General features: G+C 38.6%; 1 protein-coding gene across 2 annotated transcripts in view; it reads left to right on the plus strand.

Annotated features, from left to right (window-relative positions):
- ITGA1 (integrin subunit alpha 1) overlaps positions 1–20,352 on the plus strand; it is a 182,044-nt gene that overhangs the window by 60,211 nt on the left and 101,481 nt on the right. For both annotated transcript variants that reach the window (XR_015148718.1, XM_086361668.1), the window contains exons 2-3: positions 5,784–5,904; positions 19,272–19,384. Coding sequence is in view for 1 of the 2 variants with exons in the window: in XM_086361668.1 (XP_086217794.1) it covers positions 5,784–5,904; positions 19,272–19,384 (234 nt within the window). In the remaining variant the exon portion in view is untranslated. The remainder of the gene's footprint in view (positions 1–5,783; positions 5,905–19,271; positions 19,385–20,352) is intronic.

The raw sequence follows: 20,352 nt of genomic DNA on the forward strand, positions 1-20,352 counted from the left end.
GCCATTTTTTTTCCCAGGTAGGCTCTAGATCTGTGAAAACAGGAGCACTGTCTTTTTATAACTATCTCCAGGGCTTAGCATATATCCAACCCAAAATAAAGACTTGATTAATATTTTGGAGTAGTTTAATAAATATGAATAACTGAATAAATAATATAAGATAAAGGGCTAGGTGTAAGCTCAGGCTCATATATCTCTAAAGATCACCGTCTTTCTATAGTATCAAGGAATTTGCTCTAAAAGTCATTAATTAACTATAATATAATAACACTAGTATTATTTTCCATCTCAATACTGTATCATTTCACTCTTTAAAAATAATAAAGTAATGTTAATTGCATGATTTCTGTTATTTCTAGATTGGATAAACGTGTAGGAAGTTGCTGAAAGAAAGCAAGATCATTTGGATACACAGTCCTAGTCAGCATTTCTTTGATACCCTCTTGCCTTGGGCTTAGAGTTTAAAATATTCAGAATCCCTCTGGCTATTAAATACTCTAATCTAGATATTAATACATCAAAATTTCTGGATCACCCTGTGAAAGACAAAATTTTTTTCATTAGAAGAAAACAATAAAACAGGCTGCAGTGACTTTTTTGAGAACTCAGAGGATGTGTGCAGGAGGGGGACCTTCCTTCCACGGGGGAGTCAATGCCTGCTAGAGATGCCCAGAATTTGCCCCCTTTATTTCCTGCCTGTTATCCTCAAATGCTTCAAAGTTACAAGGTGATTAAGAGCTCTTATGGGCCCATATGAGGGTTTTGTTGAGATAGGTTGTTATTTTTTATTTTTATTAACCTAACTCAATCACACTGTAGTCACAGAAAGTCTATGATTTGACCTCAGAAGACCAATGTTGATGTCTTATCTCTGCCACTAATACAGCCTGACCATGGACAAATCACTTAACCCCTGTGAGCTCGTTTCCAACACATAAAAAGAGAGTATTGACTGCTCTCCTCCTAATCTTAGTTTACTGACTAGCTCAATACCTTTATTTACATGGAAATGTTTGTAAGCGTAAGACATTATACAACTGAAGGTTTCTTGTCCCTCTCTTTTTCTCATTTGTTGTCTTTCTCTCATTTGTTGTCATCATACTCCATCCTGGAGTAAAGAAATTGCACAAACTGATCTTTTATAAGAGCTATCTTTCAGGACCAACTATCTCAGCATCCTCCTCAGTTATTGGCTCTTAGATGTATAAGTCACATCACCATATTTGAAGAGGAGCAAGTCTTTCCACTTCTTTTCTGCTGCTGCTGCAACCTAAACCTATATGTTTCAGCTTAAGTCCCTTTTGCAGCTTTATCTAGCTCTGTAGCCATGACTTCTCTCTATTACAATCTTTCCCTCCCTCCCTCTGAACGTGCTCCCAGCCCTGGCCACTGTGAAAGAGCCTCCCCCTCAAATTGCTCCTCAGAAGATGGAATTACATGGACTCATAGTAGCCTCTCTTCTAAACCCATCTCTGTGTTACCTTCTATTAACTCATCCCAGTTTTAGTGCTAAGTGATTAGTGAAGTGAAGTGAAGTGAAGTGAAGTCGCTCAGTTATGTCCGACTCTTTGCCGTCCCGTGGACTGTAGCCCACCAGGCTCCTCCATCCATGGGATTATCCAGGCAAGAATACTGGAGTGGGTTGCCATTTCCTTCTCCAGGGGATCTTCCCAACCCAGGGATCGAACCCAGGTCTCCCACATTGCAATAAATGATTAATGTAAATGATTTGGGAGTCCTGAAGAAATGTAGGCAAATTTCTCTATCATCCTAAGCCTCCTTCTCCTCTTCTGTCCAATGGTAATAATAGTGGTATTTGATTGTAGGCTTGTTAGCAAATTAAATGAGATGGAGCTTGTGAGGTGTAACACACAATAAGTATACTATGTAGCTGTTAATAATATTAAAGGAAAAATTCTCTGTTGTTGGTACATGAGAAACCAGAATTTACTTTTGACCTCTGATTATTGTCTGTGTATTTTTCCCATCATTTTCTCCCCATGTTGCTCCTGAAGCCACCCCAGTCTGTTTGCTGTTTTCTTTTAAACTTTGGTTAAAAATAAGTGTGATTTTGCTTTACTTCTAGTACATGAAGTTCCAAGATAACTGAATATAGTAATGTGAACATTGTACTAAAATTTACGAGAAGCTACTTTTGTTTATGCGCTCCTTTAAATCGAAAGAACAAGATGTAAACTATTTTTTTTTAATGTCATCTCCTGTGCTTCAGGCTCCTTGGTGTCTTAGAAAACATGAAAGAAACTGATTTACAATCGTTTTGGGCAAATTGCCTGTGGAATTCTGAGGACAGGAAATGAAAAAAAAAAGTTCAGCACACACCCCCGGACATTCCACACAACATGTAGAATAAACAAACAGGTCCCCAGAAGGAAACCAAAACTTTTGTTCTTATATCGAGAAGCACTGTGAATAGCCTTTGGGAAGCATACTGAAGATGGGGCTTCCCAGGTAACCCTAGTGGTAAAGAACCCGCCTACCAGTGCAGGAGACATGAGACACAAGTTCGATTCCTGGGTCAGGAAGATCCCCTGGAGGACAGTGTGGCAACCCACTCTGGTATTCTTGCCTGGAGATCACGTGGACAGAGGAGCCTACAGTCCATGGGGTCGCAAAGAACCAGACCCCACTGAAGTGACTTAGCACTCATGCACACATATACTGAAGATGATGAACTTCAGGGAAAATCTTTCAAGAGGGGTTGACCTCTTAAATTAATTTCTTTAATTAGGTTGACCTTAATTAAAGGAAATCCTTTTCCCTTTGTATTCCTAAAGGATGATGAGTAGTTTTAATTTAGGTAAATTCTGTTACCTGCATCAACATTATGAAAGAGGGGTACCGTGCTACAGACCCATACTTCTCAGACCTTAACAGAAGTCTGTTTTTCTGGGGAATTTGTTGGGATGTAGATTCTGATTCAGGAAATCTGGAGAGGGCCTGAGATTCTAGATCCCTCACAAGCTCCCACATGATGCAGTAGCCGCTGGTCGGCAGACTACAATTGGTTTTCAGGCACCTTCTTTGATAAAATCATTGGTAGTGGTTTTCTACTCCTTATCTATATAGTACAGTGATTCTGCACATGTGTCTGGAGACATTTTTGATCTTCATGACTCAGGGCGAACTACTAACATCGTACGGCCAGGGACCAGGGATGCTGTCAAATACCCTACCTTGCACAGGCAGGCCCTCATAACAAAGTATTTTCTGAGCCAGAATGTCAATAGTGTCAAAGCTGAGAAATCCTGCTGTTTAGAGAACTATTTTTTGTGTCTCTCATATCAAAAATAATCTGTTGAAAGTGTTCAAAAAAACTGTGAGAAAAGAGTTGGAACATGTACTATTTAGTTTGGAGCAGAGTGAACAGTGTTTGAAACTGTCTTCAAATACATGAAAAGCCATTATGCAGAAGATGGTAACCAGCTGTTCGCCATCATCCTTGAAGAATGAACAGGAAATGTACATAAGTGGACCTGTGCTACCCATCCATTCTTTTCCTGCATCTTCCACACCAGCCAGGCAAATCTCCCTCTGTGATCTTGTAACCATATTTGTCCCGTCCTGTATCTTATTTCTTGCAGAGACTCTCTCAAATCCTTGGGACACATTTTCATCTCACTGCCAAGCTGTATCTGTCCCTATCCTTAAAAATCTAACTTGAAAATTTCCATCTCCATAAAGTCTTCCTTAACTAAGATGAAATAGTTCCAGTCCATATCTATTGACAACTGGCACATTTTCTCCTTCAATATGTTATCTTTCATTCTATGAATATGTTATTGCCCATTTGTGTACAAGGAGCCTTGTGTACAAGGTTAAGAAAGATGAAAAAGAGTCCCTACCTTTAAGTAATTTAAAAAAAAATCTCACTACATTGTACTTACGATGTAGGTAGTATTTAATAATTATTTCTATGAGGGATTTTTTTTTTAAATAAGAGGGCTTAATAGTTAAGCCCTTAATATATTGAAGTGAGGAGATCTTCTAGGTCAGGAGATCAAAAGAAGACTTTATAAATAAAAGTATACAGAATATCTTTTTATGAAGAATAATTTTCTCTAAGTTATGTACAATTTTCTGCATCAAATAAGCATTTAATATAGTTACCAAAATTTGAAAGTTATAAATTAGAGCCTGGAATGAGTTAGAGTCTGAATTTATGTTATATTTATGGAAGAGTATACGGTGAATAAGAAATAAAATTTTTTCTGTTTACATGTAGCTGTAAAACACAAAAGAGCGAGTTTAATCATCTCAATACACCTTATGATGCTGTGTGATTTTATAACAGCATATTCTTCGGGAAGAATTTTTAGTTACATCTAGGAGGGGAATTCTTTGGAACTTTACAAGTATGCTTTAAAAACCAGTACCAAAGATGGAATTTGACACCATCCATTTGAGAGAATTTGGCACCACCCAGAAACCTGGCCTGCTGCAGTCCATGGGGTCGCAAAGAGTCAGGCGGGACTCAGCAACAGAACTGAAGAACCCTTTTAGGGCTACCCACGTGGTGCTAGTGGCAAAGAAATTGCCTACCAATGCAGGAGACATAGAGATGTGTGTTTGATCCCTGGGTCAAGAAGATCCCCTGGAGGAGGGCACTCCAGTATTCTTGCCTGGAAAATCCCATGGACAGAGGAGCCTGATGGGCTCCATTCCATGGAGTCACACAGAGTCGGACACGTCTGGAGCGACTTTGCAGTAGCAGCAGTAGAACCCTTTTAGAAAAGAACCTCACCAATAAAGGATTACCTGAACTTCAAACAAACAAACAAACAAAAAAAAAATTGAAGAGGTTTAACCTTCATTGACCCCACTCCAGTACTCTTGCCTGGAAAATCCCATGGACAGAGGAGCCTGGTAGGCTGCAGTCCATGGGGTCGCTAAGAGTCGGACACGACTGAGTGACTTCCCTTTCACTTTTCACTTTCATGCATTGGAGAAGGAAATGGCAACCCACTCCAGTGTTCTTGCCTGGAGAATCCCAGGGACAGGGGAGCCTGGTGGGCTGCCGTCTATGGGGTCACACAGAGTTGGACACGACTGAAGTGACTTAGCAGCAGCAGCAGCAACCTTCATTTAATATGTAGTATGTACCAGGCATTGAGTAAACTCTTTAGATGAATCATCTAATTTAATCTCAACATATTTAGCCTCTCCATCTGTGAGGCTATCACTACCAACATAATAAAGAGACCTCAGTGTACAAGCTTCCCCACCCTGCTTGATTCAGAGATGGAAGCAGAGCAAACCTCAAGCCTGCATAGGAGGCCATCTCTGGGTGGAAACAGTCAGCTTGCCTTCCTTTTTGAAGCAGCAATGAGAAAGCTCCCTCTTTCGAGGCTTTAAATGGTGATGCTTGTATCCTCTGTAGTCAAAATGTGAAAATGAAGCTGTTTACATTTCCTTAGTGGCCACAGTTTGATCTAGGGATAACTACTGGAAAACTATCTGTGACTGCGTTAGTCATATGATTTCTGCCAGCTCCTTCCCACGCATTTTGAAATCTTTGGTTCTGGGAATGGTACAGATACTAAATTACTATGGAATGTGTTTGAATGTTAATACTTTAGGTTGATTTCCAGTCAGTAATACAGACCTTTGCAGACCTTTCTGGTTGTTCCCATTCTTTGAGCGTCATTGCTCTTTGTAATAAGCACCAGCTTTGAATGGTAACCTCAAGAATGCCTTAATAATTCAAAACATAATGGAATTGTAGTTAACTCTATGTAACTAGATGTTTGTTTCCTCTCTTAAAGTTGTTCTACGCTTCTGTGTGTCATTCAATGTTGATGTGAAAAACTCAATGACTTTCAGCGGCCCAGTGGAGGACATGTTTGGATATACTGTCCAACAATATGAAAACGAAGAAGGGAAATGGTAAGTCAATGGGTTTTCTTGTTGTTTAGTTTTCTTACAAGGTAATGGAAAATATGATTTGGTTACAGTTCGTTTTATGAATGAGACTTAGAATGAATCATTGAGGGTAGGAAATGTAGTCTAATCATTTGGTAATAGAAATTGAAAAAGGAAAAAATCCTTGGCAATATTAAGAGCTGTGGTTAGTGATTCTGTTGAAACCTGGGTTGACTTCAAAGAAGGGCCTTATTCAAAATAGTCATTGTTTTGTTATGTTATTCTGGCAAGAGTTCTTTGTCCGCATTTTAGTCTAGCTGAAATTCAACAGGAGGTATATGGAAGCATGTGAGATGCTATCTTGAGGATTAGTATCACTTCCATAATATAACATGAGGCTTATATTTTTAGTACTTTACTTACCTATTGAATTTAGTCTATTATTTATAATGAACCTCACTGAATTTTATATAATTTTAAGCCCCTTAATGTTGGTTAAGTTCACTTTAGTATGATTTTTTAAAGCATATTTATCTTTTGAAAACTATACAAAATTAATATTAGAGGTCTTTTGCTTTGTAGTTAATATAATTTTTAGTGAGTTTTTTTAAGTGGAGCTTGTATAAAAGGGCTTCCCTGCTGGTACAGTTGGTAAAGAATTTGCGTGCAATGCAGGAGACCTAGATTAGATTCCTAGATTAGGAAGATCCCCTGGAGAAGGGAATGGCAACCCACTCCAGTACTCTTGCCTGGAAAACTCCATGGACAGAGGAGCCTTGTAGGCTACGGTCCATGGGGTCACAAAGAGTCGGACAAGACTGAGTGACTTCACTTCTTCACCCAGTTCTGGGTAAATATTCAAAGGAATGAAAATCAAGATCTTGAAGAGATATCTGCATTCACATATTCATTGCAGCATTATTCACAAAAAGCACAACTTGAAAGGAATTTAAATGTCCATTGACAGATGAATAGATTTTTTTTTAATGTTTTGCATATATAGTAGAGTATTATTCTGCCTTAAATAAGAAGAAAATCTTTCTATTTAAGAAAATATGGATGAACCTGAAGGATGTTTTACTAAGTGAAATAAGCCAGATGAAGCACAAATATGGCATGATCCCACTTATATGAGGAACCTAAAATAATCGAGCTCATAAAAGCAGAGGACGGAATGGTGGTTACCAGGGGTTCAAACAAGGGCAAAACAGGAAAGCATTAATCAAAGGGTACAAGCTTCAGTGAAGCAAAATGAATAAGTCCTGGAGATTCACTATACAGCACAGCACCTATCGTTAACAGTCTGTGTTAGTTCCTCAGTCGTGTCTGATTCTTTGCAACCTCATGGACTGTAGCCCACCAGGCACCTCACCTCTGTTCATGGGATTTTCAGGCAAGAATACTGGAATGGGTTGCCATTTCCTTCTCCAGATAGTTAACAATACTGTATTTTATACATAAAATTTTGCTTAGAATGTAGATTTTTTTGTTAGGTGTTCTTATCACAAAATAATAGTAATAATAACTATTACTACTAAAGAGGGCATGAGTAAACTTTTGGAAGTAATGGATATGTTTATGGTATAGATTGTGGTGATAGATTTACTGGTGTATCAGATCAGATCAGATCAGTCGATCAGTCATGTCCGACTCTTTGCGACCCCATGAATCGCAGCACGCCAGGCCTCCCTGTCCATCACCAACTCCCGGAGTTCACCCAGACTCGAGTCCATCGAGTCAGTGATGCCATCCAGCCATCTCATCCTCTGTCGGCCCCTTCTCCTCCTGCCCCAATCCCTCCCAGCATCAGAGTCTTTTCCAATGAGTCAACCCTTCGCATGAGGTGGCCAAAGTACTGGAGTTTCAGCTTTAGCATCATTCCTTCCAAAGAAATCCCAGGGCTGATCTCCTTCAGAATGGTTGGATCTCCTTGCAGTCCAAGGGACTCTCAAGAGTCTTCTCCACACCACAGTTCAAAAGCATCAATTCTTCAGCACTCAGCCTTCTTCACAGTCCAACTCTCACATCCATACATGACCACAGGAAAAACCATAGCCTTGACTAGATGAACCTTTGTTGGCAAAGTAATGTCTCTGCTTTTGAATGTGCAATCTAGGTTGGTCATAACTTTCCTTCCAAGGAGTAAACGTCTTTTAATTTCATGGCTGTAGTCACCATCTGCAGTGATTTTGGAGCCCAAAAAAATAAAGTCTGCCACTGTTTCCACTGTTTCCCCATCTATTTCCCATGAAGTGATGGGACCGGATGCCATGATCTTCGTTTTCTGAATGTTGAGCTTTAAGCCAACTTTTTCACTCTCCACTTTCACTTTCATCAGGAGGCTTTTGAGTTCCTCTTCACTTTCTGCCATAAGGGTGGTGTCATCTACATATCTCAGGTTACTGATATTTCTCCCGGCAAGATTGATTCCAGCTTGTGCTTCTTCCAGCCCAGCATTTCTCATGATGTACTCTGCATGGAAGTTAAATAAGCAGGGTGACAATATACAGCCTTGACCTACTCCTTTTCCTATTTGGAACCAGTCTGTTGTTCCATGTCCAGTTCTAACTGTTGCTTCCTGACCTGCATACAAGTTTCTCAAGAGGCAGATCAGGTGGTCTGGTATTCCCATCTCTTTCAGAATTTCCCACAGTTAGTTGTGATCCACACAGTCAAAGGCTTTGGCATAGTCAATAAAGCAGAAATAGATGTTTTTCTGGAACTCTCTTGCTTTTTCCATGATCCAGTGGATGTTAGCAATTTGATCTCTGGTTCTTCTGCCTTTTCTAAAACCAGCTTGAACATCAGGAAGTTCACGGTTCACATATTGCTGAAGGCTGGCTTGGAGAATTTGAGCATTACTTTACTAGCGTGTGAGATGAGTGCAATTGTGTGGTAGTTTGAGCATTCTTTGGCATTGCCTTTCTTTGGGATTGGAATGAAAACTGACCTTTCCCAGTCCTGTGGCCACTGCTGAGTTTTCCAAATGTGCTGGCATATTGAGTGCAGCACTTTCACAGCATCATCTTTCAGGATTTGGAATAGCTCAACTGGAATTCCATCACCTCCACTAGCTTTGTTTGTAGTGATGCTTTCTTTCTAAGGCCCACTTGACTTCACATTCCAGGATGTCTGGCTCTAGGTCAGTGATCACACCATTGTGATTATCTGGGTCGTGAAGATCTTTTTTGTACAGTTCTTCTGTGTATTCTTGCCATCTCTTCTTAATATCTTCTGCTTCTGTTAGGTCCATACCATTTCTGTCCTTTATCGAGCTCATCTTTGCATGAAATGTTCCTTTGGTATCTCTGATTTTCTTGAAGAGATCCCTAGTCTTTCCCATTCTGTTGTTTTCCTCTATTTGTTTACATTGATTGCGGAAGAAGGCTTTCTTATCTCTTCTTGCTATTCTTTGGAACTCTGCATTCAGATGTTTATATCTTTCCTTTTCTCCTTTGCTTTTCGCTTCTCTTCTTTTCACAGCTATTTGTAAGGCCTCCCCAGACAGCCATTTTGCTTTTTTGCATTTCTTTTCTATGGGAATGGTCTTGATCCCTGTCTCCTTTACAATGTCATGAACCTCATTCCATAGTTCATCAGGCACTCTATCTATCAGATCTAGGCCCTTAAATCTATTTCTCACTTCCACTGTATAATCATAAGGGATTTGATTTAGGTCATACCTGAATGGTCTAGTGGTTTTCCCTACTTTTTTCAATTTAAGTCTGAATTTGGCAATAAGGAGTTCATGGTCTGAGCCACAGTCAGCTCCTGGTCTTGTTTTGGCTGATTGTATAGAGCTTCTCCATCTTTGGCTGCAAAGAATATAATCAATCTGATTTTGGTAAGTTGACCATCTGGTGATGTCCATGTGTAGAGTCTTCTCTTGTGTTTTTGGAAGAGGGTGTTTGTTATGACCAGTGCATTTTCTTGGCAAAACTCTATTAGTCTTTGCCCTGCTTCATTCCGTATTCCAAGGCCAAATTTGCCTGTTACTCCAGGTGTTTCTTGACTTCCTACTTTTGCATTCCAGTCCCCTATAATGAAAAGGACATCTTTTTTGGGTGTTAGTTCTAAAAGGTCTTGTAGGTCTTCATAGAACCGTTCAACTTCAGCTTCTTCAGCATTACTGGTTGGGGCATAGACTTGGATTACTGTGATATTGAATGGTTTGCCTTGGAAATGAACAGAGATCATTCTGTCGTTTTTGAGATTGCATCCAAGTACTGCATTTCGGACTCTTTTGTTGATCATGATGACCACTCCATTTCTTCTGAGGGATTCCTACCTGCAGTAGTAGGTATGATGGTCATCTGAGTTAAATTCACCCATTCCAGTCCATTTCAGTTTGCTGATTCCTAGAATGTTGACATTCACTCTTGCCATTGCTTGTTTGACCACTTCCAATTTGCCTTGATTCATGGACCTGACATTCCAGGTTCCTATGCAATATTGCTCTTTACAGCATCGGACCTTGCTTCTATCACCAGTCACATCCACAGCTGGGTATTGTTTTTGCTTTGGCTCCATCCCTTCATTCTTTCTGGAGTTATTTCTCCCCTGATCTCCAGTAGCATATTGGGCACCTACTGACCTGGGGAGTTTCTTTCAGTATCCTATCATTTTGCTTTTTCATACTGTTCATGGGGTTCTCAAGGCAAGAATACTGAAGTGGTTTGCCATTCCCTTCTCCAGTGGACCACTTTCTGTCAGATCTCTCCACCATGACCCGCCCATCTTGGGTTGCCCCACGGGCATGGCTTAGTTTCATTGAGTTAGACAAGGCTGTGATCCTAGTGTGATTAGATTGACTAGTTTTCTGTGAGTATGGTTTCAGTGTGTTTGCCCTCTGATGCCCTCTTGGAACACCTACCATCTTACTTGCGTTTCTCTTACCTTGGGCGTGAGATATCTCTTCACTGCTACTCCAGCAAAGCGCAGCCATTGCTCCTTCTTATCCCCAAACCCATCGATTCGTATACATTAAAGTGGTAATTCATACTTCAATAAAGTTTGTTTTTAAAGTAACTCCCCTAGGGAAATATAGCTATTTAGGGAAAAATAGAACTCAAGTCTCCGCTCACTATCTAGGGCTGTTACTCTTATTAGAGCTCTATTATAAAAGTAAAAGTTGATAATAACTGTCTCCATAGTTTTAGACTTTACATTTTAACGTGAATGAAAGCTCATGAGCATTTGAATATGTATATGGATATCAGATATTTAAATTGTATTCTGACATTCCATGCTTACAATGATTTTATGGAAAAAGTGTGAAAATCAGGGAAACAAACAGTGTGGCCAATTGAATTTAAAATTAAATGAACTACAAATATCTAAGCTTACTCCTTGGAAGAACAGTTATGACCAACCTACACAGCATATTAAAAAGCAGAGACATTACTTTGCCAACAAAGGTCCATCTAGTCAAGGCTATGGTTTTTCCAGTAGTCATATATGGATGTGAGACTTGGACTATAAAGAAAACTGAGCACCGAACAATTGATGCTTTTAAACTGTGGTATTGGAGAAGACTCTTGAGAGTCCCTTGGACTGCAAGGAGATCCAACCAGTCCATCCTAAAGGAAATCAGTCCTGAATATTCATTGGAAGGACTGATGCTGAAGCTGAAACTCCAGTCCTTTGGCCACCTGATGCGAAGAACTGACTCACTGGAAAAGACCCTGATGCTGGGAAAGATCGAAGGCAGGAGGAGAAAGGGACAACAGAGGATGAGATGGTTGGATGGCATCACCAACTCAATGGACATGAGTTTGAGTAAACTCTGGGAGTTGGTGATGGACAGGGAGGCCTGGCGTGCTACAGTCCATGGGGTCACAAAGAGTTGGACATGACTGAGCAACTGAACTAAATTCAACCGAAAAAATATCTAAATATTCAAATCTTTAAGGATGACATGATAGCAACATACCATTCTAAAAATATCCAGGCACTGGTCATGCAAAATAAATTTTAGTAGTATGTTTGGATATTCTTAAGTGTTTATAAAATCAGATAGGATGCAGACATTTTAAGAAATGAACTATAAAATAACTGACATATTTGGGAGAACACGGATTTTGTTATTTTCTCCAGAGATGGGCACCAGCATAAATCATATCTACTGGTCATGTTTGGCAACTTTGCAACCTCAGATTTTTTTAAAAAATCATCCTGATCCATCTTACATCAAGTATGCCTAAGTTGGTTGTTGGTCCATAACACGTGCAGTCTGTATATTTGAAAAGCATTACTTTATATCTTTGGAAAGCATGAAAAACTAACAGAAAAGGCAGCCTATCTCCCTTCACCTTTCAGAAGTTTCCTGTGGAGTGTAACCTTTATATCTTTGGCTCAGAAATCACATGTTTTCTCAGTAGCAGAACACATTATACCTCTGATTAAATCCAGCCATTGTTTATTATGATTAGCCTGAGCTGGAGCATCCAAATAGTTGCACTGTGGTTTAGAAAATGTCACAAAAAGTACAATTGGTTTAATAGTTTTGCTTTGAAGAGAAGAAAAGCCAATGTGCTCAGCATTGCAGAAGCCTTCCAGAGTTAGTGGTGATCACTAGTATGGCAAGGTCTCAGACAGATGAGAAAAAATGAGATGTTGATATGGGTTTTCCATTCTCAGTTGCTCTTTGCTTCCTTCCTTCCAGCATGTGCTCCCACTCCTTTGAGTGCTATCTAAACCAGGGGTCCCCAACCTTCTGGTACGAACTGGGTCGCACAGCAGGAGATGATCAGTGGGTGAGCGGTGAGCCAGCAAAACTTCATCTGCATTTGTAGTCCCCCACGTTCCAGTTACTACCTGAACTCCACCTCCTGTCAGATCAGCGTCATTAGACTCTCATAGGAGTGTGAACCCTGCTGTGAACTGTGTATCCAAGGGTTCTAGGTGACGGCTCCTTATGAGAATCATACTGAAACCATCCCCTTATCACCACCCTGGTCTTTGGAAAAATTGTCTCCCTTAAAACTGGTCCCTGGTGCCAAAAAGGTTGAAGACTGCTAAACTTCAGTTGGCCTGTCTTTTCAAAGTAGATTCTCATGATGAAAATACTTCCCTAGCCAATCCCCAACCCAATATATATCAAAATGTATTGGCTGCCTGCCTTTTTCCTAAAGGACCCTACTTCGTGCCAGGTAAGGTTTACTAGTGGGCTCAGATGACTGATTCTTTGTTTCCAAGCCTATTCAAGCTTGGGGTAAAAAGACAAACAGTTCTATAAAATTTTCTCTTATAGATTTTAATATAATATTTATTTTTAAGTCTTAATAATATCTTTTGAAGTTAAAATTTCCTCTTTGCCAAACTTGTCATTTCTTTGGTTCACCTCATTTCTACCCACTACCTTTCATGTCCGAAAACACAGCAGCTCATGGGGCCACTGTATAACTTCATTCTCTAAGATGACCAAACACTTACTCTGTTGTTGATTTTTTTTTTTTTTTAATGGCTGGCAGGAGGTACTTGGTACTCCGATAAAGACTTTGGCTTGGAGATCAAGAAAGAGTTAGATGAAAAGAAATAATGTAAACATGAAACAATCTCCAGGAAACTATCTTTTAAAGAAGAAAAATATATAAATATGAAACAGCAGTCCGAGGACAGCTACCTTTCAAATAAATATGAGAACAGTCATATGACAAGAATGACTATTTTGAATAGCAAACATTTCTCAGTTTATTAAATTTTATTATATTGGGAGCTTCTTCGTGGAGAAGAGGTGTTTCTCTCAATTTGATGATCTTTGAGTTTATCAGGTGTTTCTCTGACATGAGATCCAGAACATTCTTTAATCCTCTTAATCTTCAGACAAATTATTGCCATAATGTCATATAAAAAGCAGAAATTTAATATAAATTTAATGAGTTGAAGCAAACTTGCATTAAAATTTAAAGTTACCATGTCCATAGTTCATGAAACTGTGCTTTGGGTCTTCATACTGACCCTGTGTGTTTGAGTGAATATGACTGTTAACATCTTCATTTTCTAGACAGGAAACTGGGACTCAGAGAATGAATTGCCAAAGGTTTAACACAAGTGTGACAGAGCCAGGATGTGGAACCCAGCATTCTTCCTTAAGCCAGTTCTCTTTTATAACAACACAGATTTTCTGGAATCTTGACCCATGGAAGTGCTTCCTGTGACACCTAAAGGCCCAGGTGGCATTCTGCTTAAGCAAAATATCCAGCCTCTAAAAAATTTTTTTAAATCTTCACAATTAGGACCTTTTAGTTGGCCATACGAGTGACCAGGTCTTCCTTATTCACATTCTTACAGCATTTGGTACAGTCATAATGTATTCATTTAATACATGTTTATTGAATGTCTATTTTCTACCTGGCACTGTTTCAGTCACTCAAGATATATGAGTGAATGAATAGATGAAAATTCCTGCTATTGTGGAGCTTACATTCTGCTGGGGAGGGACAAACAAAACATAAATAATAAACTAATAAGCTGGTAGACTGAATGTCAGAATGTGCTAAGTGCTATGAGAAAAAAATAGAGGAAGATAATGCGGCTTGAGAATGCTGAAGATTCCTGAAATTCCGTAAACTCTAGGCTGGTATTTTTCTAGGCTCTTGTCATTTATATGCAGCCTGGGAAAAGTGAGGCTTTCTTAGGATTAAGTGGTGAGATCTATGTTCTTTCCAGAGTTGCATGCTTGGTGTCAGAACAAATAGCTCCTAGAAAAATACACAAAATTGTTTTATGTCCTGTGTCCTGCTTACCCGTTCGGTATCACTGATCCTGACTCTCAAATGCCCTGTCTCAGTCCTGACCTATTGCTACACTCTACCACTTGCTGAGTTCTCACACTCTAGTCTTGCCTTATCCAGAATACACAATAGGCCGTGGCTCCAGTTGTTATATCAGATTATTTCCAATTATCATCAGACTCTAGGGGCTTTCTACTGCCCTACAGTTCAAATATAAACTCCAGAACCTTCCCTTCAAAGTCCAGTTTCCTGCTGAGGGTTATGAGGAAGCTTTGTGCTGTTTTCCAATCACCCCTACTTCCTCATCACCTTCCGTGTTCAGGCCTCATGCTCTTGTTTCCACATGTTTGCCTGAGCTATCCGTGACCACTCTTCCCTCCTGCCTCTGTTATTAACATGCTGGTGGTTTAATTCCCCTATTGGAGTTTCTGCTGTCTGCTGTAGCATCACTTCTCCTCACATGGCCTCTCATCCTCCCTTAGGCTAGACGAGGCTTCTTCATGGCAAGGTGGTCTCAGATTTCCAAAAAATGGTGAGATAGAGTCTGCAATATCTCCTAAGGCCTATCCTCAGAAGTCACAGTGTCATATCTGCTGCATTCTTTTTAATCAAGCAAATCTCAATTTCAACAGGAGGAAAAATAGATTCTGCCTTAATTCTGCCTTAATGACAAGGAGGGACAAAATCGCGTCCCAAGGTACACAAAATTCCAAACCATATACCACACTTACAAACCCTTGGATACTGTTATTGTACCATATCCAGGTTTCCTCCAGAATGAATTTAAACTCCCCTCAAACCCTGAATGGTTTGCTTTAGAAAAGAAGCCCAAGTTTATTAATATGGCCCTTCTCCTTCATTTTTAGCCAAGTTACTTAAAATGAAGTCTGCTCAACACTTACGGCTCCCGTTCTCGATAGTCTTGCCTTCTTTGGTTTCTGTGATGTCACTGTTTTCGGGTTCTCTCTTGCCCTCTCTGATCACTCCTACCGATTTTCTTCCTCTGTTTCTTAAAATCCTGTGTTACTTCTCCCTATATGTTAGCCTTCAGCATCTTTTTGCTGTGTCCTCTAGTGAGTTGGTAGCATTTACTCTCAGGACCTCAGCCATGCTCCTGGCATGCTCATATATTTTCCATGTGGTTTCTGAGATGTTCCTCACAAGACTGGGCCCAGATGCCACAGAAGTAACCCTTATCAGTACACAGTATTCTATGGAATGACCCTACATCTGTAGATTTGCTCCTCTGCTAAGTTTTAAGCCACCTAAAAAATGGTGTTTTATCCATTTTGTATTCTGAGGGCCTGGCATTAATGTTAATGCTGAGCATGTAGGATGTTCTTTGTAAACATTAATTAATCTATCTAGTTTCAACTTAAATACTTTCATAACACATTACTACTTTTCTCCAAACTATTTTTAACTATAAAACTAGTTTAATAAATCACATTACAAAAGTTTTTGCAAATATTGGGGGAGGGGGGGTAATTCCCTAAAATCTAATCATAACTTCCTTAATATAATTTGTTTTTTGGTGTACTTCCTTTGAATCTGTGTTCTACATAGATAATGTTGTTCCATCATCTGAAAATATATATAGTGATAATAAAAAACCCAACACTTAGCACATGCTATGAGCCACATACTGTTTTAAACATTTTATATATAGTAAATCATTTCATGCTTTTGATGATTGTGTTAGGTAGCTACTCTTACTATTTCCATTTTACAGATGAAGGAACTAAGGCATAGAGATAAAACTGGCTTGTCCTAAACCATACAGCTAAGTAAAGGGTAAAACCATGATTTGAACTCAGGAAGTCTAGTACCAAAGTTCATGCTATATTTTCTGGAGATTAAACTACTTAAGACATAGAGAGCACTTAGTTCAGTTAGTTAGTTCAGTCGCTCAGTCATGTCCAACTCTTTGCAACCCCATGAATCGCAGCACGCCAGGCCTCCCTGTCCATCACCAACTCCAGGAGTTCACTGAGACTCACGTCCATCGAGTCAGTGATGCCATCCAGCCATCTCATCCTCTGTTGTCCCCTTCTCCTCTTGCCCCCAATCCCTCCCAGCATCAGAGTCTTTTCCAATGAGTCAAAGTAAGGTGGCCAAAGTACTGGAGTTTCAGCTTCAGCATCATTCCCTCCAGAGAAATCCCAGGGCTGATCTCCTTTAGAATGGACTGATTGGATCTCCTTGCAGTCCAAGGGACTCTCAAGAGTCTTCTCCAACACCACAGTTCAAAAGCATCAATTCTTTGGCACTCAGCCTTCTTCACAGTCCAACTCTCACATCCATACATGACCACTGGAAAAACCACAGCCTTGACTAGATGGACCTTTGTTGGCAAAGTAATGCCTCTGCTTTTGAATATGCTATCTAGGTTGGTCATAACTTTCCTTCCAAGGAGTAAGCATCTTTTAATTTCATGGCTGCAGTCACCATCTGCAGTGATTTTGGAGCCCAAAAAAATAAAGTCTGACACTGTTTCCACTGTTTCCCCATCTATTTCCCATGAAGTGATGGGACTGGATGCCGTGATCTTCATTTTCTGAATGCTGAGCTTTAAGCCAACTTTTTCACTTTCCACTTTCACTTTCATCAAGAGGCTTTTTAGTTCCTCTTCACTTTCTGCCATAAGGGTGGTGTCATCTGCATATCTGAGGTTATTGATATTTCTCCCGGCAATCTTGATTCCAGCTTATGCTTCTTCCAGTCCAGCGTTTCTCATGATGTACTCTGCATATAAGTTAAATAAGCAGGGTGACAATATACAGCCTTGACGTACTCCTTTTCCTATTTGGAACCAGTCTGCACTTAGAATGGTATGAATTCAATAAATCCAGACTATTATTACCATTGCTTTTATAAATACATTGAATATAATTTGGTATCTTTTGCTTCAAGTTGTCATAAGTTTTCAATAAATTAGGTAGGTTTTTATTTTAAATTAGATTATAATTTTTATCCTACCATGCAGTCTTATTAACTATTGTTCTTTTCATGACTGCACAATATTCTATGGAATGGCCTTACAGTAATTAATTAATCTTGCTGTTGATCACATTTCTTTTAATCTTTCATGGTTATATATACCCTATAAGCATTATAATTTATGTATCAAGCTTGTTTCCCCTAATTTAGTTCATTTTTTAGGATAGATTCCCAGAAGTAAAAATTATGTGTTAAAGGGTTTGAACATTTTTATGGTTATTTATGTATATCAGAAATGGCTTTGCAAAGGCATTATATCACAGCCATGTTTTAGGGATTCTGTTCAACAATTCAATATTTACAATTGTTGTAAAACTCATTTCTATTAAAAATCCCTTCCCTTTTATATATGGCAAACTTTCAAATTTTGAAAAATTTAAAAAGGCATGCCCAATCCACCTACAGCCCTTTACAACCTTTCAGTTCTCCTTCAGATATTTTTTCTCCACACTAAACCTCCCCAACTTTCCCTTGAGCATCTCTGGTCTGACAAAATTACCAGGCTCTGAACTATCTAAATCATAGCCTCCTAAATACATTCCATTGTGCTTATGTCTCTCTTAATTTGGAGATTCCAGACATGTCCCGACAGTGCAGAGCACAGAGGGGCTATCACTTTCCTTGACCAGGGCATTTATTTCTAGCACTGCAGCCTAAGGTCACGTTAGCCTTGTTGGCTCTAAAATACACTATTGGCTCCTGTTTTCTCGCTGTCAACTAAATCTTCCATGACTTTTTCACATGAACTTCTATTAAATCAGGTTTCTCACATTCTGTTCTGATGTAGATAATAGTACACAAGATAAGTGAAGTTATTTACATAGGTTCTTATTAAATTTTACTAGTTTAAATTTCTTGTTCCAGAATGTTAGGACACTTCTGAATGCCCACATAGGTATACTGATTTACTTGAAGAATACTTTTATGCTTTCTGTGTCTTCACTTAAGTCATTAACAAAGATATAGTCTAAGTCAACCCCAAGCAATGAATGAGCAGCTGTGGATCCCAACAAGTATTTTAACATTCAACTACATTCATCCATTGTATTCCTGAAGATATTATAGGGGACCTTGTTAAATGGCTTTCACTAGCACTAAAATAAATCATGATTATACTTTTCCATTAATTATTGTTAGAATGTTTTCATATTTCTGTCTAAAAAAATAAGTGATTTTAACCTGTCTCATAACTATCTGTATTTTCTAAGTACTTACAAACTAAGCATATACTAACATTAAATCTGATGATCTAATGTTTCTTTTTCCTGACTTCTCTGTGAAATTATCAGTTTCCCTTGGGAAAAAGTCATTTATACTTCCATGTGTGTTTTGTAAACTAACACAGCAGCAGGCTTAACCAATAATTATGCTTTCATCCCCCAAATAAAAAATATATTAAAGTAACATGCTACAAGAAAATAAAATATTCTCAAGTCTCTCTCCTATGTATTTTATTGTTTTTTTTTTTTTTATTAAATCAATCTGCAATTTGGAGAAGACACTCTGCTTATTTTAAATAACATTAAATTACTGAGGATGACTATTCTAATTATGTCTATGGAGCTACTGTCAGTCATCTTAGAACTAGTCATACAGTAACAAAAATAAAATGTTTCTCATTATTCAAAAATGTTAATTGATTCTTTTAACTTCCAGGGTGCTTATTGGGTCTCCTTTAGTTGGCCAACCCAAGAACAGAACTGGAGATGTCTATAAATGTCCAGTTGGGCGAAGTGAATCATTACCTTGCATAAAGTTGGATCTCCCAGGTAAGTAAAGTCAAAATGTTAAAGTCTGATCCTAAACTATGCCCAGCATTCACACTGAAAGTAAATTTCAACCAACTCAAGAAAATACCAGAAGTCATCTATAAAAATTCTTCAGTTTTTATCATTCACGTATTTCTATTCCTTCTGCCTTTCATTTGCTTTAGAAATTCATCATAGAATAGCCATAGACTGAGAAGGTCTTACTAGTTCTGTAACTTTTAACTGCCTCCATTGTCCAGAATCCTTTGTAAACTCGGCAGTAACACAAAAGAAATTTTCTAAATAAACCTATTCATCACATTTACTCCACAAAATTTAACTTAGTATTTTTTAAAGAAAATAGCACACAAGGAAATTGTAATAGAGAAATTTAATTTTTTAAAAAAGAGAATAGCACAAGGTAAATTTATATTGAAATATACATATTTGATAGAAATATCATAGATAGAACATGACTAGAAAATTCCTGCTACAGCTGTGTAGGAATTAGAACCCTGTCAGTGTTCTGTACAGTATTAAGTGCCTTGGAAATGACTCAACCTCTGCAGGTTTTCTTAAGATACTGTATTTTTCAGTTTTTTTCAAATTCCTGCTTGTTCATTATGAACTTTTTTTTTTTTTTAATATTCAAGACCATAGCTTTAATAGCTGCTTTAATAGCCTCACTTGATAATTCCAACATCTGGAATATCTCAACGTCACTTTCCATTTATTACCTTTCTCTTGGAGTTAGGTTACGTTTTCCTGTTTCTTCTTATGTTTAGTGACTTTGGATTGTATCCTGGATTAAACTTTTGAATTATAAGTGTGGAGATTCTAGATCTTGTTATGTGTCTTTGGAAAGTCTTAACTTTTTGTTTTAGCAGGCAGTTACTTGGCTGAAGTCAATTTCCGAACAGCAGTGGGAAGCCCTTAAAATCTCTACTCAATTCTTCTAATTTTTTAGCTGGGCTGTGTGACGTTTACTC

Source organism: Bos grunniens, chromosome 20 (genome assembly GCF_055505025.1).
Source record: "Bos grunniens cultivar Pamir isolate PY7600 chromosome 20, Bosgru_T2T1.0, whole genome shotgun sequence".
Classification (NCBI taxonomy): Eukaryota; Metazoa; Chordata; class Mammalia; order Artiodactyla; family Bovidae; genus Bos; species Bos grunniens.